Source organism: Toxotes jaculatrix, chromosome 15 (assembly GCF_017976425.1).
Source record: "Toxotes jaculatrix isolate fToxJac2 chromosome 15, fToxJac2.pri, whole genome shotgun sequence".
NCBI classification, from domain to species: Eukaryota; Metazoa; Chordata; class Actinopteri; family Toxotidae; genus Toxotes; species Toxotes jaculatrix.
In genome coordinates this window covers 19088142-19111689 of record NC_054408.1, presented here as the reverse complement: position 1 = coordinate 19111689, position 23548 = coordinate 19088142, and the positions used below count along the sequence as shown (strand labels likewise).

At 41.7% G+C, this 23548-nt stretch overlaps 1 protein-coding gene across 3 annotated transcripts in view; it reads right to left on the bottom strand.

Annotated features, from left to right (window-relative positions):
- The window catches only part of LOC121194206 (neuropilin-2-like), a 102130-nt gene that overhangs the window by 41625 nt on the left and 36957 nt on the right, over positions 1 to 23548 (bottom strand). For all 3 annotated transcript variants that reach the window (XR_005895363.1, XM_041056913.1, XM_041056915.1), the window contains exons 4-8: positions 14907 to 15134; positions 12112 to 12267; positions 11855 to 12024; positions 8306 to 8461; positions 101 to 245 (exon numbers count right to left, since the gene is read on the bottom strand). Coding sequence is in view for 2 of the 3 variants with exons in the window: in XM_041056913.1 (XP_040912847.1) it covers positions 101 to 245; positions 8306 to 8461; positions 11855 to 12024; positions 12112 to 12267; positions 14907 to 15134 (855 nt within the window). In the remaining variant the exon portion in view is untranslated. The remainder of the gene's footprint in view (positions 1 to 100; positions 246 to 8305; positions 8462 to 11854; positions 12025 to 12111; positions 12268 to 14906; positions 15135 to 23548) is intronic.

Sequence of the window (23548 nt, the reverse complement as noted above, 5' to 3'; positions counted from 1 at the left end):
CTACTGTGTTTTCACAAGACTGAGTCCCATGAGGAAACTGACAAGAAAAAAAAAGAAAGTTTAAGAAAGTCTACAGAAAAAGATGCTTCATCTTCCTTACCCGTAATCTGACAGCCGTAAAGCTCGAACCGCAGTGCAATGCCGTTCTTCCATGTCTGGGGTCTGATTCGTACGAAGCGGGCCAGGACTGGCTGTGGGACCCGATTGAGAACCACATCTGTGGCGTCAGTATTGGCATGGAAAACCTATAGACAGAGAGGAGAAGAGGACATTTAACAATACTACACTGTTATCCTGTACAGGAAGGGTAGAGGGAGAGTGAGCTGCCACATATGAGCTCAGTTTCAGGCTCCTCTTAAGGGAACTTCATGACAACACAGGAGATTGGACACACATCCTTTAGGTCAGCATGACAAAGGACACAGGCCTGATATCACTGGGTCATATATCATCATCATTTTGTTTTGCTAGTATATCAATCTCATGTCTGTGGGTTAAATATGGAGCTGGAGTCAGAATGTGTTCAGCCTAAAGCTGATTTACACACAGTGCAATCTTAATTGTTTAACCTGTGAATATACAGAAATATAACAACTATTTGTGATTTTAGGAGAAACATGAACAGCTCTAACATAACATAACATAACATAACATAACATAACATAACATAACATAACATAACATAACGTAACGTAACGTAACAGTCAACGATCTATTTCAGGGTGCAGGATACAGACTATTAAACAACTGGTATCCATAGCAACACATATTTATGGCTCAGTGGTTAAAGTGACTCAGGACAATATAATTTAAAAATGATTTAAAATGACCACTGGAGTAATCCTTCTTCTCTATGTGTATTCATACATGAGCACACACATTGAACACACTGTGTCTGTTCACAGAGGAAGGGCTGAGCGCAAAGGCTTTCTTACACACTCACACCCACAGTCTGAGGGCAAGCAGTGTGTAATAAATCAAGGGTGTAAGTATGTGGGAGAGCATCCTCTTCTCATGTCCCCTTGACATAACCACACACACACACACACACACACACACACACACACACACACACACACACAAAGGAAAACATAATCTTGACTTCTTCAAGCACAGACAGCAAAGAAAAACACACAGTTCCCCCTCAACGTGCAGACACACAAAACAGTATTCACATATACACTACTTCCAGACACAACTGTCTCACACACACACAGAGAAACACACACTCTCTTTCTGCCGCCTTACACAATGCCCTCTGAGCTCTTACACTCCACACCATGTGCACACACAACACACACGCACAAAATGATTTCCTCTGAAAACACACACAAACACAGATAAAAGGAAATTGAATGCAAGCACATATGGCCAGAAGCACTCTTTTTGTCTATTGACACCAAGACTTTATATTTCTGTCTATCAGTCAGTGTCATCTCTCTCTGTCTATGTCTGTCATCTCTGTTGGGTTCACCACAGTAAAACACAGCTGGGTGTCTGCTCTTTCCCCTATCATTTCACTTTGTTCCCCCCTTTCCATCTTTCTCTTCGACATCTCTTTCTCTCCCTCTTCCTTTCTCTCGCTGCCATGATGATATACTGCTATAAATTTAAGAAAAAAAAAAATCCATCCTGTTGTTTCATTACAGAACCTCAAAGGCTGTTTTCCCTCTGCGTCTCTAACACTCCTTTCTATTATGTTACATCTGAAAAACACAACATAGTGTGTTTATTACAGAAAGCAGTAAACCTCACTCAACAGAGCCAAAGGCTTTGCAATTACTTGCTTGGGTACTAATTTATAGATGTTAGGTTTGTTTTAGGTGTGTGTTTGTAAATTTACTGTTTTCCTCCTTTCTCAATCCATTAAACTGCAGGACCCGTCAGAGGTGACAAAATATGGATGAAGGGGGTTTCTGACTTGCAGGAGCAAGAGAGAACTGATCCCATGACCCAGCGGGTGTATAATACAAAGTCAGACCTAGTGAACTCATGCCCTCACAATGGCCTTCATACCAGAAACTGTGACCAGTTAAAAGATGGAAAAATGCCCAAAGGCCCCTAAAGACTTAATGGGATTGTGGTAGCAGACTGTAATTACAAGTGTGTGTGTGTGTGCGTGTCTGTGTGTTTGTGTGTGTGTGCGTCGGCGTGTAAAAGTGTAATTATGAAGTCTCACTCTTTGGCTTTGGGGGCTAGCGGGTGCTTTTTGATTTCCCTTGGTGTGAACTGAAACATTTCTTCGGCACGTGTACGCGAACACACACACACACACGCATACACTTTGATGTATCTGCTTTTATGTCCTGTATGTGTACATAAGAGTGTACATGCTGTATGAGTCTTTTGATTTTTTTTGTGCTCGTGTGTTGTTTGAAACCTTGTTGCTGTCCTTTGCCAGCTTCAAAATTTATTTTATTTATTATTTCTGTGTGAGTGTGTGTGTGTGTGTGCGCGTCTGTGTATGCCTGTGTGTGTATACATACAGTCCATAGACATTAATCACCAAACAGACTCGCAACCCTATTTCAGCTGCTGCTTGATGTACTGTTAAACTTTAATAAGTTAAGTAGTTATAATTGCTATAATCTCTTCAGTAAACTGAAATCCCATTAGTTGTCCCTCGCTGCCACACACAAAGATTATCTTTACAAAGACTGTCAAGAAATCATCTCTTTAATATTCTGAATCAATGCTTGCTAAGCTGAACTCACTGTCAAAATTTAAATAAGTTTTTTCTACATAATACAAAGGGCATATTATACACTGCTGTGTGACTTTAACTGGAGATTTAAACTACGTCTTTGGGCTTATCAGCCCACGTTGGAGTGATCACTCACTGAAAGTGTAATTTGTGTAACTAATCATTTGTTTATGAGTCATGTGGTGAAAGGTGTGCATCTTTTAATGTGCATCATAGTGAGCAGTGTCACAATAATGTCAACTTGTGAGTTTAAATAAATAATACTGAATTGGATTGATAAATTAAATAATGACTGTTTTTAACAACACCACTAGTGATAATCAACCAAATTACATAACAAAGGGTTTGTCCACACTTATATATATAATATATATTTTTCTGCTACTACAGAGCAAACCGACCCCCTCCCCTCCAGGCTCTGGCTCTGTGGTGAGAAGCCACAGTGAGGAGGTGTAAGGGGATATGTAACAACCCTGAGGTCTTAAACTTCTAAATTCACTCTCTGTCTAAAAAGGCTTCCATAACAATCAGCTAATGGACTACACCAGCTCAAGTTATTATGTGTGTGTTTGGGTGTGTGTCTGTCCATGTTTGTTAATGGGCTGATGTGTCCACCTGTGTTAAGAGGTATGGGAAGCTGACACCAGGGTGAGCAGATGCTTGACTTTACACACACACAAACAACCAGGAACTTTAACACCAGTACAACAGGTACAATTCTGAGCAAGAGAAATCTTTCCTATTCAGATGTACTTTTATCTCTCTGAAGTTCAAAGGTTACAGACAAGAAGTGAATATTGTTTCCTTCTTCACTTACACACCCCTCCTCTACTGAATAACAACAGTGTGCAGCAGTCAAAAGGTGACTAAGCAGGTCTAGCGTGTAACGCTACGGGATAGAAAAAGAGCACAACGAGGAACATCTTCACCTCAAGGGAAAAAAAGAACAGGTGTGTGTGTATGCCCGTGTGTGTGTGTGGTCGTGTCATGAGCCTGCAGGGCCACAGTCAGTCAGCCAGCGAGGACCAGCACAGACATGCTGAATTATTCAAATGTCCGTGTCGTGTGTTTTGTGAGTATGTGTGTAGACAGAGTAATAAAATAGTAAAACAAACCCCATCTCCTCTCATTTCATCACACAAGGACAAAAATGCGCACACACCCAAGACTTCGGGGAAGTAACCTGTCTTTGACAGATGAATCTGAGTGTGTTTTGGTGTGTGTATGACAGTACAGTGCACAAATCTCACAAACCAAATGACACATGGCACCCTTATAATACCCCCCTTTGTCCCTTTCCTCTCTTTTACTCTCACTTTTTCTTTCTTCATTTGTCACAAACTCTTTTCTCCCGCTCTCCTCTGACCTCACCCTCCCTCCTGCCTTCCTTCACCTCACAGCCTTCCTCCCTCTACTCTGTCATTTTATTTTCTTTCCCCTCTCCTGACATCCCTTTCAGGCTGTGTTGCTGAGACCTCTGATCTATCCAGAGGGACTTCTGGTCAACTCCCTTGTCTGCTTTTCTCATTACCCCCCCCTTTGACTTCGTTCATCCGTCCATCCCTCTCTCTTTTGCTCTGTGGTTCCCCTGTGAACACTTCTTTTCCCCCCTTCTGCCTCTTTCCTTCACTCACTTGTTCCCATATGAACCTCACTTTTTTCCCTCTGGTTTCCACCTCTCTTCCTCCCATTGCACTGCTCAGTTCCTCCTCTCTCCATCAGTTCAGCGCTTGACTGGTTGACCTTTTTACGTTGTGTTTTTCTGTCTTTCTTTCTTTACTAATTTTTTTCAACTTTCCAACACTTTCCTCTCATCACGATCCCTCTGCCTTCCTCTCATTCCACCCACGTCTCCCTCCTCCATCCTTCTCTCTCCATCCATCCTCCCTCCCACAGATTAAGGTGGGAATTGGAGGTTTTGGTCTTGGCCGAGGTCCAGTGTTGTAATGGCTACAGACAGCTCTGCCTGCAGCAATTCAGGAGGGCTACGTAATGACATTTGTACCACATCGAACTTAAATGTACTTCAACTAGCAGAAGGTCTCAAACTCTTCCAGACAAAGACTCAAACTGAGACAACATCATTTCTCAACGGGAGACCTCGGGTCACTGAAAATCGCAGCTTTTCTCTTGTCATGTGGGCAACCTCCCATAACCAGGCCCACAGCCAATTTTGCTCACTGAATCATAGAACAGTTTGAGTTATACAGATAGTGTCATTATTTTTTTCCCCTTCCTGTATAATGAAGGTTCACATGTGCAGTGAAATGATCTGACATGACCTGATCATCAACAGAGGATATAAAAAATGGCTTCTGCACAGTAAAAGGAAGATTTGTTGATAAAGAAATACAGATTTTTTTAAGGTTAAAAAGAAATAGAAACCAAGGGAAAGTTGGCTGAGAATCAAGCACTTACTCTGGTGCATGTGTCTTGAGTATCTGTCATTTGTGAGCCTGTCAGTACAATGTAGGAGCAAATGCTGTATGAATATTACTTTCTCCTTCTCTCCAAAAGGTTTCTGCAAGTTAACATGTATTCCATATGTTCCATCTGGTTCACAACAGGCCTTTAATGACATTATCAAATACATTACAGATCACACAAATCATCGTGATGTTGTGTGACAGTGGCACCGCCTATATGGGCTGGCTCCCAGATGTTAAAAACCAGTGTGTGTGTGTGTGTGTGTGTGTGTGTGTGTGTGTGTGTGTGTGTGTGTGTGTGTGTGTGTGTGTGTGCATGTAAAGTGACTGCTTTATTTACTCATCTGGGAGAAATGTTAACACAACAAAAATTAGGTTGTAAACATACATTTCTCCACAAGCATGCATGTATTTCTATGTGCCTTTGCTTTTGTGCACATGCATAACTGTGCCGTGCAAGAGTGGAAGTTTGAATGAGCACAGGCAGTATGCTATGCTAATACTTTTCTTTCCTCTCTGTCCATGTGGCTCCCATTAATTTTTGTCCTCCTTTAATGCCTCTGGCTCATAAAACACTAATTCAATGAGTCTTCCAGATTAACACATACATACAAACACACACCAAAAGACACACACCACACCATCACTGTAGCCAAGCACAAAAAGTCATTTGTTCGAGCAGCAACTTGCCTGTCTATTTTACGATGACTTTCTCAGCAACATATGGAGGGAAGGAGAACGAATGATGGAGTGTTGAGGGAGGGGAAAAGAGGAGAGATGGAAAAAAAGTGCAAGACTGGACAGATAAGGTGAATGAAGATATGAGGAGAGAGAATGAGGAGACAAGGAGGGAGGAGTTGATGGATGATGAGATTTTGAGAGAACCAGAAGTGAAAGGGTGAGTGAATGAAAATGCCAAAGAGGAGATGGATGGATAGTTCAACAAGTTAAATAGAAAGAAGTTGGGCCACTTCTATATATACCAGGACTCAGTAAGAAGCTACATTTTCTCTTAAGTAGTAAATTAGCGATTTTGGCCGTCATGCAGATTAAAGTTCAGACAAAGAAATAAAATATCATGTGCTTACAACTGATCCATGCACGGAGTGATCCAGGATCTGCTCTCAATTATAAAAACTATTTCCTTGAATTATCCTGTGAATGCAGACACAGCATTTTACACACCCAGACTATAAAACACTCAGCCAAAAGATCTTCTTGGCCAGTGCTGCTGAGTGATTTATGTGTCTTTCTAACATAAAACACACTCTCTCACTTACACCCCGAAAGATGATAGAGACAGTCACGGTGGCAAGGCGGATGCTGACTGGCCGTCTGAGGTGTGTCAGCTGAGAAGGGACATTAGGCACCGAGATGCTGACACCATCGTTTCATCATCAGATAAATGACCATCACTCTCTTCGTCTTTTTTTTTTTTTTTAGCTCTCTCTGCTCTAACTCTAACTGTCTGTCTCCTCCTTAATCTCTCCCTCTCCGACAGAGGAAGCACCATAACATGAAGACCAATCTATAAGACTCTTACAGTATATGCCTATATCTGATTAATATTCATAATATATGAACAAGACAAAGAAATGTAGTACTGGATCAAATGAAACAACGGATGGCCCTGAGCTGAACCATCAGATTACTGCACAGACTGAATCACCAGGGGGCAATTGCTCAAGAGACCCTTGCCAGTTGGTTTGAGGGTGTGTGTGTGTGTATGTGTGTGTGTGTGTGTGTGTGTGTGTGTGTGTGTGTGTGTGTGTGTGTGTGTGTGTGTGTATGTGTGTGCGCAAGACAAGGGAGGGATATTCTACCAGAAGCTGCTGCTGATTTATTCTAAAACCCCTCCTCCTGAAAGACACACATTCATATGCACATGCACGCACACCACTATATGTCTCCCTGGGCATTCACAGCTCTGAAGCAGCTTTCCAGGGTTACAGGGGAATCAAGGGGGATTATGGGTGGTGACACCAACAACTAGCCTCAAAACATCATCATTTATCCACTTTGCATATTGGATTTTTATTGTTTCATAGCCCAGTGTCAGCAGAATATTGCTTTTTGACTGGCAACACAACTGACTGGATGCTAAAATGACCAATTGATTTCATTCTTAACTCTTAATCTCTCTGTTTTCCATTTAATGTAAATTTACTCCATACTGCACCAATTAAATGACCAAAATTATTATTTTTCTATTCAATGTAACCATTGACAATAATTGTAAACATAATAAAAAATGCTTTGCACTCACTTTTTATCCTCTTTCTTCTATCATACCTCAACTTAATCATCCTGACTATCCTTCTCCACAGTTCCTGGTGTTTTATCCATGAATCATTTCTCTGGGAGTTAGCTTCAGCTATAAGCCTTATGGGATCTGCAGTCCACAGAGGAGCCCCAGATGGTTAGTCTGGATCTCCTGTTTCCTTCTTGCAGAAAAAGAAGCATTTGAATGTACAGTATGCATCTGTGAATCTGTGCATGTGTTAGTGTTCATGAAGGAATAAGGGTTTATAGCACAAAAGTAGATGTGGCATTAACCGCAGGACAAACACATGTGACCACTATAGCAGGGGGAGAATGGCTGCGATGGAAAAAAACAGCCATAACCACTGGAACTCTACTTTAATTGCTGTTTCAACCATTTTAAAGACCTTCAGAGCTGTCTGCTTCATTTCTACCGAGCACCCCGGACTGTAGCACACTCACTGATGACACATCATGCCTTAACACCTCTGAGAAAAATAGCTTAGAAACCTGTCCAACCAGGTCAACATTAGGCAGAACTCTGGCCAGTGAGTAACCAAAACCAGATGGGATGTGAAAAGCAGACTGCACTGTAAATGTACTTGCATACAATGATGTAAGGAGTCACTTGGAGCTTGGAGACGTGTGCTGATTCTGGCTTGGTCGTAAACCTTTAAATGAAGCCAACTGAATAGCAGTGGAACAGCTATAATTGCAGACACCGGCTGAATTTTGGGCGTGTGGTCAACCCTTGCTGCATATATTCCATCTCATATTTCTCTCTACCACTGCCATGTGGGTGCATGTCGAGGCATGTGTGTCACCTAAGAGCATCCAGACTTTCTTTAATTGCCCTGACTACTTTGCAGGGCCTCTAAAAGAGATATGTGTTTGTGCATGTGCCTGAGCCCACCTTATGATTCTTGCCGTGCCTGTAGACCATCCAGTCCTCTCCATTGGTGCTGACCTCAAGCTTGAAGGTGACGACATAGTAAACCTTTTCAGTTTCCTTCGAAATGGCGCCCTGCGTGGCGATGCCTGTCAGCACCTTCAATGTATGGAGGTCCACCTGTCGGCCAGGAAGATTGAAGACGTTTTAATAGAACTAAAAACATCATAAACAAAATATTCAAGAATGCAAACAGGTTTCTGAAGGGGTGACTGGTTAATAAAAAGCTGAAACACACAGTGCCCCAGTGGCAGCTCTACAAAAAACAACAAATTCAACATGAAAAACCTATACTGTGAATAACAAAACAAAAATGGAAAAAACACCTACTTAAATCAGCCAAAAATATTTTGATCTATAATCTCACATTAAATAAAATTACAATATCTCACCCGAAACCCAAGTCACACTGTACAAAATTTCCTGATGATGAAACACCTACAGCATTAAATAGGTTAAAGACACATATTAATAACCACAAATATACACCTTAAGTTATCAGTATCCATCTCTCAACCTCTCTTCCCTTCCTCATCTCTCTCTCTCTCTCTCTCTGTTCTCTGTGTCTTTCTCCTGGCAGATCGATAGTAATGACCTGGGGCTCATTTTAATTTCCTCCCATACAATAGCCATAATCACCTCCCCATCCTGATTGTGGATGCTATACTACGTGTCTGGCATGCTGCTAGCTGTGTTGCATTATACATGGACAGCATTGTGTGCTGGTTGTGGGCTTCACATTCCTTTATTTCAAGGTCCCTCAAGTAGTTTGAGTTTGTTTTGCTCCACGGTGCCCAAAATGAGTGGATCAAGCGGAACAATGTATCTTTCCAAATCATAATAGAAAGTAAAACAAAATAAAAAAGAATATATATGTGTGTGTGTGTGTGTGTGTGTGTGTGTGTGAGTGTGAGTGTGTGTATACACACATTTTATAGGTTCTCTGCATTTGTGAAGAATAGCATTATGGAGCTTTGGAGCATAATGAAACAAAGCTTGTATATTGTTTTTGGTAATGTATTTTAACACTATTAATGAGGAGCACCTGCTGGGCTATAAGTCAAATGTTAGGATTGCATTGTTGGCAGCTAAAGGGACGACCATCAAGGAAGGATATTAATTTCCTGGAACTTTTTGCTGCTGTGAAATTAATTTTAACATTACTCACTGAGCGCTACATCACTGAAAACCTGATGCATTTGGCAACTAAATGAACACTACTCTTTTCATAGCACACCTGCAACTGTTTAATATTTGTATTTCACATTGTTTAAGCTCTCCATTCAAATTAATTATGATCGCTACATGTTTTACTAGAGATCCTAGCCTGTACTTAACATCTGAAAAGAGTAAAAATAGGGGACGCAGTCAAAGCCAGGCTGCAGATAAATAAAGAGCAGAAGATGAGAGAGGTTCGGCGGTAGGTTATAACATTTATTCTCCTCTATTGGAGCTGCTGAAACCTGTAGATTAATCAGAACTTGTGTGTGTGTGCTCTGTGTATGTGTGTTTGTGTGTAGGCGTGTGCTCCATGTCCCACTGGGGTATAGTAAAAAACACCCGGGGAGGTAAAATGCTGCGTTTGTTATCTGTCAGAGAGACAGGTGTTTCAGATTACTTCCAACACACACACACACACACAATCACGCATGTGCACCCTCACGCCTGCATGCTTAGGGCCAGACTGAGATCCATGAAGACAACTAATCGATAGTCCGGAACCAAGGAGAGGTGAGCAGATGAGCAGAGAAGGAGGGGTAAGTAGTAACACAGAAAGACAGAGAAAGAAAGAAGAGAAGGAAGCGAAGAAGAAATGAGAGAGAGACAAAGTGAAAGAGATGCAAAGTGAGGCTTCCCAGGAAAAGTTCCTCATCAATCACAGAGCTGTTAGAATAATGGAGCCACCAGTGCTCACATCATCAATCTGCACCACACCTCACTGGACCAGGGTAGAACAGAATAGAACCGAATAGAACAAGGACATAAGCTACATCAGAGAAAGGGCTGCTGAGAGAGATTTAAACCACATGGCTGAGCTTCACGGGCACACATATCAACAAACATACACACACACACACACACACACACACACACACACACACACACACACACACACACACACACACACACACACACACACACACACACACACACAGTTACAGTTAGACCAAGGGCTGCAAGATGCAAGAAGGAGAGGCACTTTGGCATTTATGACAGCTGCTTGTCAAGACAGGACCTGTTGTGTGTGTGTGTGTGTATTGTACACACATATATGTGCACACACACAAACACATGCAAGGGCTTTGGTCTCTGCTAGGTGTTAACGCAGGGGAACAGCTGAAAGCCTCTGTGGAACGCAACGACCCAGACCACAACACCGGTGGCCACAGAGGCACAGAAAGGCAGCAAAAGAGAGATTGAAGCTGCACGTCCAGCCAACTGTCAAACCAATTTTATGCAAAGATCTGATGTGTCAAAAACAATAAAATCCAAATCAGGCATCTCTCCATGGACTGGGGAGATTATATGGGCCATCCAAATATCAAAAAAAAAAAAAAAAAAGAATTCATGGGAAATATGGAAAAAGTCTTCCAGTAACAGATTCGTGTTTTACAAGTTCTTTAATGTCAGCTAATTTTGAGCGTGGGATGGAGACACGGAGCCTTCGGCTGCGGTCGAGGTAGGACAGGAAGGAAGAGTGAGACTTATGGGACCTTGGCCTTGTGCTGCCTCTTGGCTAAAGTCCCTTCCTGTATTTTTCTGGCCCAGAGTCTGGCTACAGTTGAGCTCTGACAATCCGAACCACCTTTTTTTTTTTTTTTTCTCCAATCTGTGATTGTGACATTTTTCCTCCACATTAACAGTGGAGCTGCTGTCCGTACACTAATTAAAATAAGAGAAGCTGCGTCCAAGAAGAAAGTCAGGTTTCATCTCTGCAGCCAGCCATGGAAGCCATTTCCCTTGTCCTTGTTTCTTTGATCAAAATACTGGTGCCACAGTGGCTCCTTCTCTGTTAACTGAACATTAGAAATGAAAGTTTCATCATTTCTACAAATATCTTTCGGGTATCATGAACTATCCAGACCTTTAAAGAGGATGGAAGACATTAGCCCTTAAATGCAAGCCTGAATGTGTCAAGAGTTTTTTTTTCTCAGTGTGATTGTGTAGATACATTTTAGTCCAAAAACCTGAGAATTCACTGAATAAATAAGAAGAAAACAGTTTGGTTTTTATATTGCTTTTCATTTACAGATTACTGTGCTAGCTCTCAACACTGACTTTCAAAAGTCAAATGTATTTATTACACGGGTCAGTTATTAACAAGACATTTTACAAAGTTCATAAAAAAGCTGACACGTTTATCCGATATAAAAATCAAAAAGGAATATGAATGAGGCTCCAGTGTTTTTCCAGTAAGGTGTAAGAGTCATTGAAGCCTAAGTGGTGTGCATGATTTGAACCATGTGACTGGGCTGTGATCCAGTCATTCTGGAAATAAACAGAAAAACATACCTGTATGTACTCCCTGTTGCTGTCTTCATTGGGGGTCCATCCATTGTCATTGTAATTGAGTCGGGCCTGACGCGGCAGCCACTGTTCATCATAAAAACTTGATGAGGCTGTGATCTGGTCGTCAGTGATCTTTCCTGACTCCATACCGAATGCATTACTACAATGGAAAGCTAAAGGGAGAGGAGATTTACATGATTATTCTACCATTTTTTTTGTTTAAAAAACACACAAAAACAGTAAGTGTAACTTATACTTACTTTCACTGACTTCCTTGTGCGTCATGTTGTATCGAGCTGAGAAGCCATCTTTAGCCACAGCCATGTCAGTGTGGAAAGACAGAGAAAGAATCCCAGTAGATGACTGGATCTCGGGAGGTACCCTGGTCCCACAGTAACGACCAATCAGGGGGCCCACTGTCAATCAAACACAAATGATTTGATCAGCCATCAATCTGGTCAAATTATGCCAGCAACTTTTGTCATTATTGATCTGTTTATTCTTCTGACTCGTGAAAGAATTTTGTAACAACAAGGATCTCAACCAGATGCCAAGATGGTTTTATTAATCTTTCATTCCTTTATCAACCCCTTCATCCCTCAATTTTCATATTTGTCTACATCCTTAAGCACTTGCATTGTTTTCTCTCCCTTCCATTACCGCTATCACTCCCTCTGTCCACGGACATTTGCTCGTGGCTCCACCCTCTAATGTCAGCACCCCTCTTCCCTTCATCTATCACCTTTATCTTTGGACTGGACATGGTTTTACAATCTGTAGTATAAATATGTGTGCGTAAATCCAAGGATCTAGGTGATTCCTCTACTGTCTTCTTCTCTAATACCACAACTTGTATATGTCAACACATACAGATGAGTGTGATTTGGAGCCCCAGGGTGTGTGTGTGTGTGTGTGTTTGTGTGAGTGTGTGTGTGTGAGTGTGTGTGTGTGTGTGTGTATGAGGGTGGGCGCACAGATAGTAGATTCATCCTGCTTCTCCCTGACTCCTCTTTCACACACACAGATACACACATGAGGAGGCTTGTGAAGGAGGAGGAGGTAGAAGACAAGAAAATAGCTGGCAATCGATCAGTGGTATTGATTTTTTTCTTCCCTTTTGGAATGGGTAGGTATTTGAAATAGGGCTCTTGAGCAAATAACAGTAATAACTCTTTTCTTGATGGTGGTGAAGAGGGAAAAGAGAAGAGAAGAGAAGAGAAGAAAAGAGAAGAGAAGAGAAGAGAAGAAAAGAGAAGAGGAGAAGAGTGTCAAATCCACAGAAATTATTTCTATAATTACCAATGTTTGCATAAACAAATTGTTTTTAAGGTTATAATATTTAATATTTCTGACAGAAGGCATATTTGCCCCCGGTCTGACCTCTGCAAAGACATATGTGGTTTCAGACACACACACACACACATAAACACACACAATTATACCAATGTCGCAGCCTCTTAATACTTTCATAATTTCATATGTGGTTAAGTTACAGAGTTAAGTTTTGCAAAAACAGACTCACACAAAACAATCACAAACTCTTCACATTCCAGTTTTTCTCTCTACAATCAAGTCAAAACTAAGTTCTCTGGCTATTTTTCATCTGATCCTCTTCTTTCATTTCCTCTGACTGAATAGAGCGTTAGGCCAGATCTCTCAACATCTCCAACCTTCTTCCCTCACCTTTAACCTCATAATGACACATGATCATTCTCTTTCCTGCTTGCCTTTTTTTTTCTTGTCTTCTTTTCCTGTTTAGGTCCCTACAACCCTGCAAAGGGTGAACCTAAGCCCTTCACCTCTGAATCTCATCCTGTGTATTTTCTTCCCTTTCAACTTCCTCCCACTTCATTTCACTTTCCTGCCTCTCCTTTCATCCTACTATCCTTCTTGTGGTCTCTCCATCACTCAGAGCTGAAGCCTTTCATCCTCTCTTTTCCTTCAACCACTCTTTTTTTGCCTTTCTGGTCATCCTCATTTTCTGCATTCAACATTGCTTAACCTCTCTTGTCTTCTATTAAATTCCCTGAAAGAGAAGGAATCAAGACGTTGTGCCTTTTTTCTATTCTCCCTTTAAACCCCCTCTTTCTCTTTTTCCTTCTCCCTGACTTTTCTTGTCCACTTTGGCTAAATTCATATTTACAGTATTCAAAGGGAGCAAAGTACCACTGTTTGCTCTCCTTTGCTCCTACTGCTGTTCAGTCTTTGTGATTTCTAAGTGCCTAAGAAGATTTGAGAATAAGGTGATTAAAAATGTTTCCAAAATTCTTCAGTTTGTAAAACTAAAAACAATGGACGCTATTTATTGATGCTGGCATGAAAACAGTATCACCCAACAAATAAAATAATCCAAAACAGAAATAACAAAATAACAAATTTCCTTCCCTCTTTTCCAGCACCGCTTGCTGAGCTCTCTTCCTGTTTCTCTTTTCTCAGTCCTCCTCTTGAAGACAGACAAGAAATCTTCTGGCCTTCATTTATTCCTCTCTGCATTGCCTTTCTTTGTTCCAGTCTTCCCAGTAGTGGATGACTTTTCCTTGCCCTTTCACTGCTCTTCCCTTTTTCTCTACCTGTTCCATTTCTTGAAACTAGATCCAAGGTGTTTGCACCTTGCATGAGTCCTTCTAAACTCTTCCAGCCCTTCTAGCAACTAGACCAGAAATATCCTAGCCCTCTACCATCCCTCTTCTCACCTCCCATCTTTTCTTGTTCTTCTCATCAACTCCTATTTTATTCTCCCCTCAAAAAGTTCTGTTGTTTCTCCACAGTAGGAGCCAACATCCTGCCTGTAAGCTTAGCTTTCATCTACCAACGCATAGCTACTAAAATAGTTGCTACTCCACCTCAGTCAATAATGATGTAGGCAGGGCAGAATACGCACCATTTTCTCTTTGCTCTGTGTATTGACTGTGCATTGAAATGGCTGAATTACTGTTTAACATCTCTATCAAGATCACCATTATCAACAGTTTTATCACAGTTATATCAACAAACAACAACAGCATTATTTTCAGATGACAATCTACAAACAAAGCAGCTTCAATCAATGTCTCACCTCCTGGGAGTCCGTCCCATACTTCCAGCCAGTCATACTTGCAGTCCCCCTCTCCGCCCGGCAGGGGGTCGTTCTCCAAGTCAAAGGTGAGGAAGGTGAGGGTGACGTCCATACTGGGGGGGACAATGATGATGAAGGAGCACTCCAGGTTATGGGGGTATTTGTCAGGGAAGCCCGGAGACTCAATGAGACCCGAGGGGCTGGTAAAGTTACGGGAACAGTCTGAACCTGGGATGAAAACACAGAGACACAACACAATTTAAGTGACATATGTTAAATAGAAAATGTATATTAATAGCAGTTTGAAGTTGGTGTACATCATTAACCATGGTCTAATCTGCAAAAATGAGAAATGTAAGTGCAAAATTTGTTTAGAAAAGGGTGTAGACGCCTTAGACTGTCATTATACTTCAAACTAATGATGTTATTCTGGGCAGACACTCAGAGGTGCTGTTTTTAGAGGAGGGTGCTTTCACACTCACAGCCAACTCAATACCTGTTGTTATCTCAGTTTTCTACTCGATAGAATGGCTTTGTGAGATTAACTGTGACTCCACTTTATGTACTTTAAATGCAGTTAATGTGATTTGTGGGAAATATCACATCTGAAGCTTAACTGTATTGAAGTAACAGTAGTTCAACATGAACACTAACCTTGCCGAGAGTGATGTAGATTAAAAATGGCCGTTTGGGGAATAAGAATAGTTGATATACAGCTGATTTAGATATTTCAGCTACAAAAACCATAAAGGTGCACTTGAGCAAGAAGCTGCCTCCCTACCATCTCCTGGGACAATGAAGGAGTGGCTTCAAACCACACTCCACAATCTAAAAAATTAACGACACAAGTGAGCCAGAGATGGTGTGAGAGAAACAGAAAAATAGGGGGGAGAAAGACAGACACAGAATCCACTGATAGTATAATGGTTAGGTGGTCTAGCCATTATGATGAGCTTTAGATATCATCATATGTGGGCACACACGTATGCAGGCACAGTGATCTGGGGGTAATCTGGGGATCTTCATTTCTAAATACTCTAATACCCCCTCTATTAATACTCTCTCTCACACACACACGTTATGGAATGAATGTGATTGCACCAACTGGACCATTATTCCAGTCCACCGAGCCATGTATGACCAAACGGCCAGCCAGCCAGCCAGACACACACACACACACACACACACACACACACACACACAAACACACATCCTCTAAGCCTCTTATGGTAACCCATTTCTCTCCAGTCTGTTTGGGTGTCTACTATTGTGCTTGCATGCCTGAATAAGTAAATAAGAAGAAGGGAAGTATGTAAGTATTAGTTTTAATCAATACAGTTGTCTACATTGGAAACTTAGCAGCTTGCACTTTAAGCTTGTAGCCACGACCCAAAGTGTGTTTTTAGGTTTCAATATTTACTTCTGACTTCAGCACATAACTACATTGGTTGTGTATTGTGAGACTTCTGAGTTCACAGCAGTGCTGAGGATGAATGGTTCCAGGGTAGACACAAATGGAAGACTGAAGCTGCTACTACTGTGCTGTTTTCAATGTATGGCAGCTATAGACACAAAGTAAGTCATAGAAGGTAACTTAAAAAAAGCTCCAAACCAAAAAAAAAAGAAGAAACCCAAAAAACAGAGTTTAAAATGGTCACTTTCACTGGAGATCTCCATGGAAACTAGCCTGTTACACTGAACGAGTATGGACTCAGTCAGTCAGTCCGCCAACTGACAGATGCTGTAAGAGGCGAGCATATGTAAGTGTCTGCCATTTCTTTATTTCTGCCAAATCTCTGATATTCATATTCATTCAATACACAATTCTGTAGGTGTAACTGGGAATAGTTGTTGTTTTTCCTCTCTCAACCCCTTGTTTTCTGGAATTTCACTGATCCCACACAGGAGATGTGGGGAGTGCTTGTCTGAATCAGTCTGGTCATTGGATTGATTTATGTTGGCTTAGATACATGTACATACCCTTTACACATTCTAATTTGTTTGCCGATCTACATGAATGGCTCATGTATATCTATGTGATGTGATCATCTATTTTCCACTACATCCATTTTTAGTGTGACAGAGATTGTCTGTCTTTCCCTGCATGTCCCTGTTTGTTTTTCTGTCCCACTTTCCAATCTGATTTACTTGTTATCATGACCTTCTCCTTCGTGCAACGATCTCAGACGCAAGCAAACACACACTCACATACAGGCACACAATGTCGCTTATGGGGTTCCCCTTGTGTCTGGCCCCCCTGCAGAGTCTGTTGCTGGATAGTGTGGATCTGCATGACTATGAGCATGTGTGCGTGTGCGCACGCGCATGTGTGTGTAGAGTGAATGCCTGACCAGTTCTGTTGCCGGCAGCGATTTTATTCCCTTCTCATTACTTCATGTTCATGAACACTGCAAAAACACTTGTGCCCTCCTTTCTCCTCCTCTGTCCCGTCTCCTCCGACTCCTCTCTCTCCTCTCTCGCAGTGTAATGCCTGTCTCTACCTTGTCCCTCAAATCCAAAAAGGACTGCATTTGATATTTGTTGGAAATATTCAGAGTTACTTGCAGTGTGTTCCATATATATGTGTGTGTGTGTGCGTGTGTGTTTTCTGTGTCTATTGATTTCTCATTTGTACCTCTCTCCTTCTCTTTCCATTCACTTCCTTTTTAAACATTGTATATCCATCATGTCTTTTCTTTTCTGGTCTTTCTTACTCTCTTCTCTCCTGCTGTTCTTTCTTTACCATCTTCCCATGCACCTTGTCTCCACATCTTCCACAGCTCCATCATTCCCTTCCCTCCCACTGTCTCATTTCCTATTCTTTTCTACTCACTTCCCATCTGTTTGAATTGGGTAAGTGTGAAAGAAACACGTGTTTCACTGTGGGAAAAGGTTAGGGTGCATGTGTGCCTGTGTGTGTGTGTGTGTGTGTGTCTGTGTGTGTGCGTGCCTGTACATGTGTATGTGTGTGTGTTGCTGGGCAGATCTAGCACTGGGGCTTATGGTTCAGTGATCTTGGGGACAGGACAAGGTCTATCAGTGTGTGTGTTTGTATAGCGAGCTGGAACACTAACTGTTTCATTAATATTTCCTATGCGAATGTGTGTGTTTATGTGATGTGCTTGTGTGTGCCTGGTAAGCTGGCATGCAGACATCTACAGTCAACCCGTCTTTCATGCCAAACCCACAATTATTCCCCTCCCTCCACCAATCTCTAACGAGCAAACACACACACACACACACTTTAGTACAGATGCAGAGGAGACTTAACATGTACCCACTGACAGACACCAACACACCACAGGCCCTCACACACACACACACAGCTCAATAGCTCCTGCAAAACCACAGGTTGTTTTTTTCCATGTTGGTTCGATTCCACCTCAGTGCCATTTAAGTTGGAGACTCATGGTGCTGAAACTCCTCTGACATTACATTTCAGTCTCTGTGACTGAGTCACAGCAGGGATTTTCCTTGATAATAAACTCGCTATTCAACCAAATTACTGCTGACATTTGAAATTAAGCCGTCACAAGACAATCACCCCTTTAGTTACCCAAATGCAGTTTACTTAAAGTTCCAGCCCAGCATTTGCTGACATAATTCAGGGCAATGTTTTCATATTTCCTTTCTGAGTGTGATGCTTGATGACATTGAGGCATCTTGGAACATTCTCAGTTTGCCGTAAGTCAAAACACTGACTTCTTTATTCAAATATTTACAAACAAATCCATGCAAGCAAATATTTTCCAGGAGAAAAACATCTGCAGAATCTGCAGTCATCTGTCACATTATGCTCCTCATAAAATCTCCATCAGTAGGTGGCAGAGTGAAAAACTGCTTTCAGTCCTACAAACCACATTGTAAGCAAAGCCTCTGTTTGAGTGCAGATGTTTCGAAAGGGCGAAGAAGCTGCACAGCACACCAGGGAATCAATTACATTTCTGTTTCAGGTTTGTTGTACATTTTGAAGGAAGTCACGCCTTTTGAAGGAAATCACGTATTTGTTACGTTACCTCTACCACAGAGCACCTTTCACTCATCACTGGGGCAGATCTGGACCCACTTTCCTCAATGAAAGCCAGAGAAAGGAGGAGCGAGCACTGTGATTGGTTAGACTGTGTAATAAAATGACTTGATGTGTAGTCGAACAGAGGCAGAGAGGAAGCGCCTAAAGGCACTGGGTAGAATGTAAACAACAGCAGTTATTAGAAGAATTGTCCCAATAGCTTCCACATTACACCGCCTGAGGGGGCTGCGTGTGAGTGCGTGTGTGTGTACTTGTATTACTCGCAAAAATCTGTTCATGCAGTTTCACTATGGGTCTCACTTCTCATTTAGATCAAAAGCTAGTCCTCACAAGGTCTGAATTTAGAATTTAGGGTTAAGATTTGATTTTTGGTTTAAGTTTAGTTTTAGGTCTGGGTTTATGTTCAGGTCAAGGGTTAGGCTTGTGATTAGGGTTAGGATAAGTTTCCATGAAAAAAACAAATGCAAATCAATGCAATGTGCAAAAATAAGTATTGTGTGTGTGTTTCCGTGCAGACATGCAAGCTCCCCTGAATTTGTGAGTAACCATTCAGCTTGCATCAGTGCATCCATATTTGTCAGTGTGTAAGTGTACGTGTGTGTGTGTGTGTCTGGTGAGTTCTGGGTCACAATAACAGCTGGGGGCACACTGCCTAGACGGTAAAATTTGATTGGCTGCTGCGTTCTGGTGGCTGTGTTCCTACTGGCTGGAATTTTACTACAGTATCCATAGTAACAGAACTGTAAACAAAAACAAGTGTGGCATGTGTACTTCTGTGTCAATATTTTTTATTTATTTTGTTTACGCCCACCAATCTTGATGGCTGTTGCTATACATGCATGAACCTTCATTCAAGTTTAAGTATCAACATACTCCATAACCCCGTAACTGCAGGCTGTACATGTGTTCTATCTGATCTGCAAATATGAATCGAAATATAGAGGAAACGTAGAGGACATACATGTATAAAGCTGTGTCATATTTCATGATGAATATGCATTTCTATTTCCTTGTGTGTGTGCTTTTTTTGTCTGACTGATTAAACTGTTAATCTTTGAGGGGTCCAGTAATTAGGACACCCAGAGAGTGGGTGGGGAGGGGGTGGGGGCAATCTCCTCCAACATGCACAAACACACACGCAACCCTTCTCATTCACCCCAGTAACAGGCGGGATTGGGTCAGAGACTGCTCCCAGAATACTGAGTCAAGGGGAAGGAACTACTTTATTGTCACGAAGAGACCTTCTTTGTAGTTTTTAAGGATTTTAACAGAAAAAATAGGCAGATCTGTTGAAAAATAAAATCAGATTTGTGTAAATTAATTTTCGCTTGGATCTTAAATGTTTGTTTCTTGTCCCTCCAAAACTGTATTTTTGAATACATTTTTTAAATATTCAAAAACGATCACTGAAAAATTCCCAGTTTTTGAAAGATAAAAGAAATAAAGAGCTGTATGACATTTATATATGACTGTGACGACCCTCTCCTCCCTGTGGGCCTGTTATTTGGTTTGTGGATGCTTTTTCTTTGCAGGTATTTTTTATTTAAAGAACTAAAAAGACAATATCACAAAAGGTACTGCTGTGCTTGAAATTTCTTCACTATAAGTGCCTCTGCCATTTTTTTCCAGCAAATGGAGGCCATGGAAATACATGAGAGGAGAGGAGTGACTATTTTTTTTCTCTTTGTCTTCCTTTTAGGTTGAAGAGAACAGAATGTGCAGTGGTAGCACAGAGAAATACATATTTAGATTTTTAGGCTATACAGTATGTGTAACACACACACATACACCCTAAAACACACACAAAATCTAGTCACCCACGCAACCAGACGTTCAGTTGCACTTTGAGGGATGACAAGCTCATGTTAACAGTATGGCAACAGCTTGAATGTTCCAAATGGCTCCATCATTACTGCCAGGGAAGGCTGGACACACACACACACACACACACACACACACACACACACACACACACACACACACACACACACACACACACACACACACACACACACACACACACACACACAGACAAACTAGAACAAGTTCAGTAGAGGCTACTGTGCAGTTTATCAAATTTTTGAGGCAGCTGCACTAACAGAAACAGTCATTTTCTCTGTCGCAGGCTGACGGTAACCTAATGGTAACCTGAGAAATATTTCCTTTCAGCAATATGCATATCAGCATCAATATGCATAAACTATAATAACGTAAACACATTACATGTTTTTTTCCTATATTAAGACAAAATGAATGTGTGTAATCAGAGTTGATGATTCCTGGTCCTTCCGTCCTTAAACTGCACACCACACATGCACCTTAAACTGTTCTCACTCAGCTCTTGCTAAAACCTAAAATGGGGATGCTGTTCAATAATACTTGGCCCCAGAGAGCCTTTATTATGTATGGGATTGTTCAACATTATTCAACAATGGCAATCTTTATGTAGAGAAAACTGTACTGCCCTTAGATTTACAAAACCATATCAAAACAGTTACAAATGCAAAACTGTGAAAAAACTATGGTTCCTAAAAATGTTACACAACATATCTTTTTTTAAATTTTTTTAACAGTCTACTGAAATTGTGAATTCAGTGTACTACATATTACAACTGTTCCTAGCAACTGTAAGCATAGGGGATTATATAAAGAAACCAGACTCCATGGAATTACTGTAATAGCGTTTATGTTTTATGTTTGGTAGGTTTTTGAATGTCATAAATTCAAAATCAATTCATCAATTTCTCTCTCTCTGTCTCTCCCTGGGGTACTAAGGTGTGAACACTGACACCCTTGTTGTTTTAAAGTTCACCGGGTGGACTCTGTCAAGCGCAAAAGACACACACACACAAGATGTCCCTAAAGGCTAGTGCCAGCAAGTGAGAAACACCGACAACGTGTTGTGTTGTGTTAGTAACCTCAGCCCTCTGTGTCTGTGCGTGTGTGTCTCAGGGGAACAGGGCTCAGGACTCAATTAAGCAGGCATGTGTGGAATGCTTTCAGGGGGAACGGGACATGATGGCTGTGGGGCCAACACTATGCACCCCTCTGTCTCACTCGCCCTTGATCTCAATTGGTCTCGCTTTGGCTGACCCATGGCAGCGTGAAGGGGAGCCATGTCAGGCACACACACATATATATATACACACAGACACACACACACACACACAAAGTGCCATGAAGGGGAGAGATGTCTCGCCTGGACAGTCTAAGGGGCTCTCAAGGGTCCTCTGCTGTGTCTCTCGTCGCTTTCTCTCTGTCTCCCATGACACCAGAGAGATAAACGGGGATTGGTCACCTAATGAAGCATGCTGAGCTGTCTATGAGTAGCTTGTAATACAGTTACTAATGGCCCATTTGTAAAAGTGCAACCCTTCTAAAACCCTGTTCACTTTTAAAACTGTCCATATGTGAGGGTCATTTACAGAGATACTGCTGCAAAAAAATAGACTCTGAGTGGAATATCACTCAAGCAAAAACAATGGCACATACTGCAAAATATTCAAACTCAAGATGCTCCTTCTTGGCTAACATTTACACACATTTTACATTATGTGTGTTACACACATTTCAACATGATATGCAACAGAATACTTAAGTTTTGTGTTTTTTACACCATGCCTGGCAGTGCAACATGTAGTTTAGAACATGCTAATATCACCTTATCCGATAACCAGGGTCAAATGTAATAAAAATAATTTCCAAATGAAAACATGAAGAACAACAACAACATTAAAGCTGCAAGCAGCGATGACGGGCCCTCGCACCCCTTGCGACCCGCGGGAGTCGCAGCCGGCACAGCCATGAGTACCAGAGTCCTCCTATGTCCTCTCCTCTTCTCCCCAGTACACGTCATAGTACAAACAGGTTATTTCCTGTTACCAGCAGGGGGCGCCACGAGTAAGGCGGGAGTTTGACATATGGAGGCGTTCAGGGCAGAGCCCTCATCATGCTCATGAAGTTTGACGATGTTTGGATAAAGTATGTGGATGTGAGAGCCATTCAAAATGTCATGGCAAATTCACCAAACGCCATCGAACTTTGGCGAGCCACAGAGGCCACGCCCTTTAACTTAGAGAAAAGTCTCTTATAACTTTTGATCATCATGGTCTTGAGGTGAGGTCCACCAGATATGAAGTTGATCGGGTGAAATCCCTAGCACGAGTTCATCCGCATACCAGTGGTGGAAAGCAGTGAAATTTGGCCGCCAAAAACAAAATGGTCGACTTCCTGCTGGGTTGAGGTCATGGTGTCAAGAGACTTTTTTTTGCGTCTGGAAGTGTTCTTTATGTGTACCGATTTTCATCTTCATACTCCAAAAAAACCCATATGGAGAGGGGTATTTTAAATCTTCAAGGGGGCGCCGTTGAGCCATTTTTCCCCGCCCAATTACAAAAACCCCATCAGAGTCTAGGACCAGCCCCCAAGAACGTGTGTATGAATTTTTATGATCATAGGAGGTGGTTAAGGTCATTACAAATCCAAACGTAATTTCACGGCGAGGGATCGTCAGTTGCCGCGCCGCCACACAGATGCCATTGCACCCAGCTTCACGGCCTTTATAATGTAGCTTCACCAAGTAGTTGGGAAGGTTGTAGAGCAGAAACCCAGC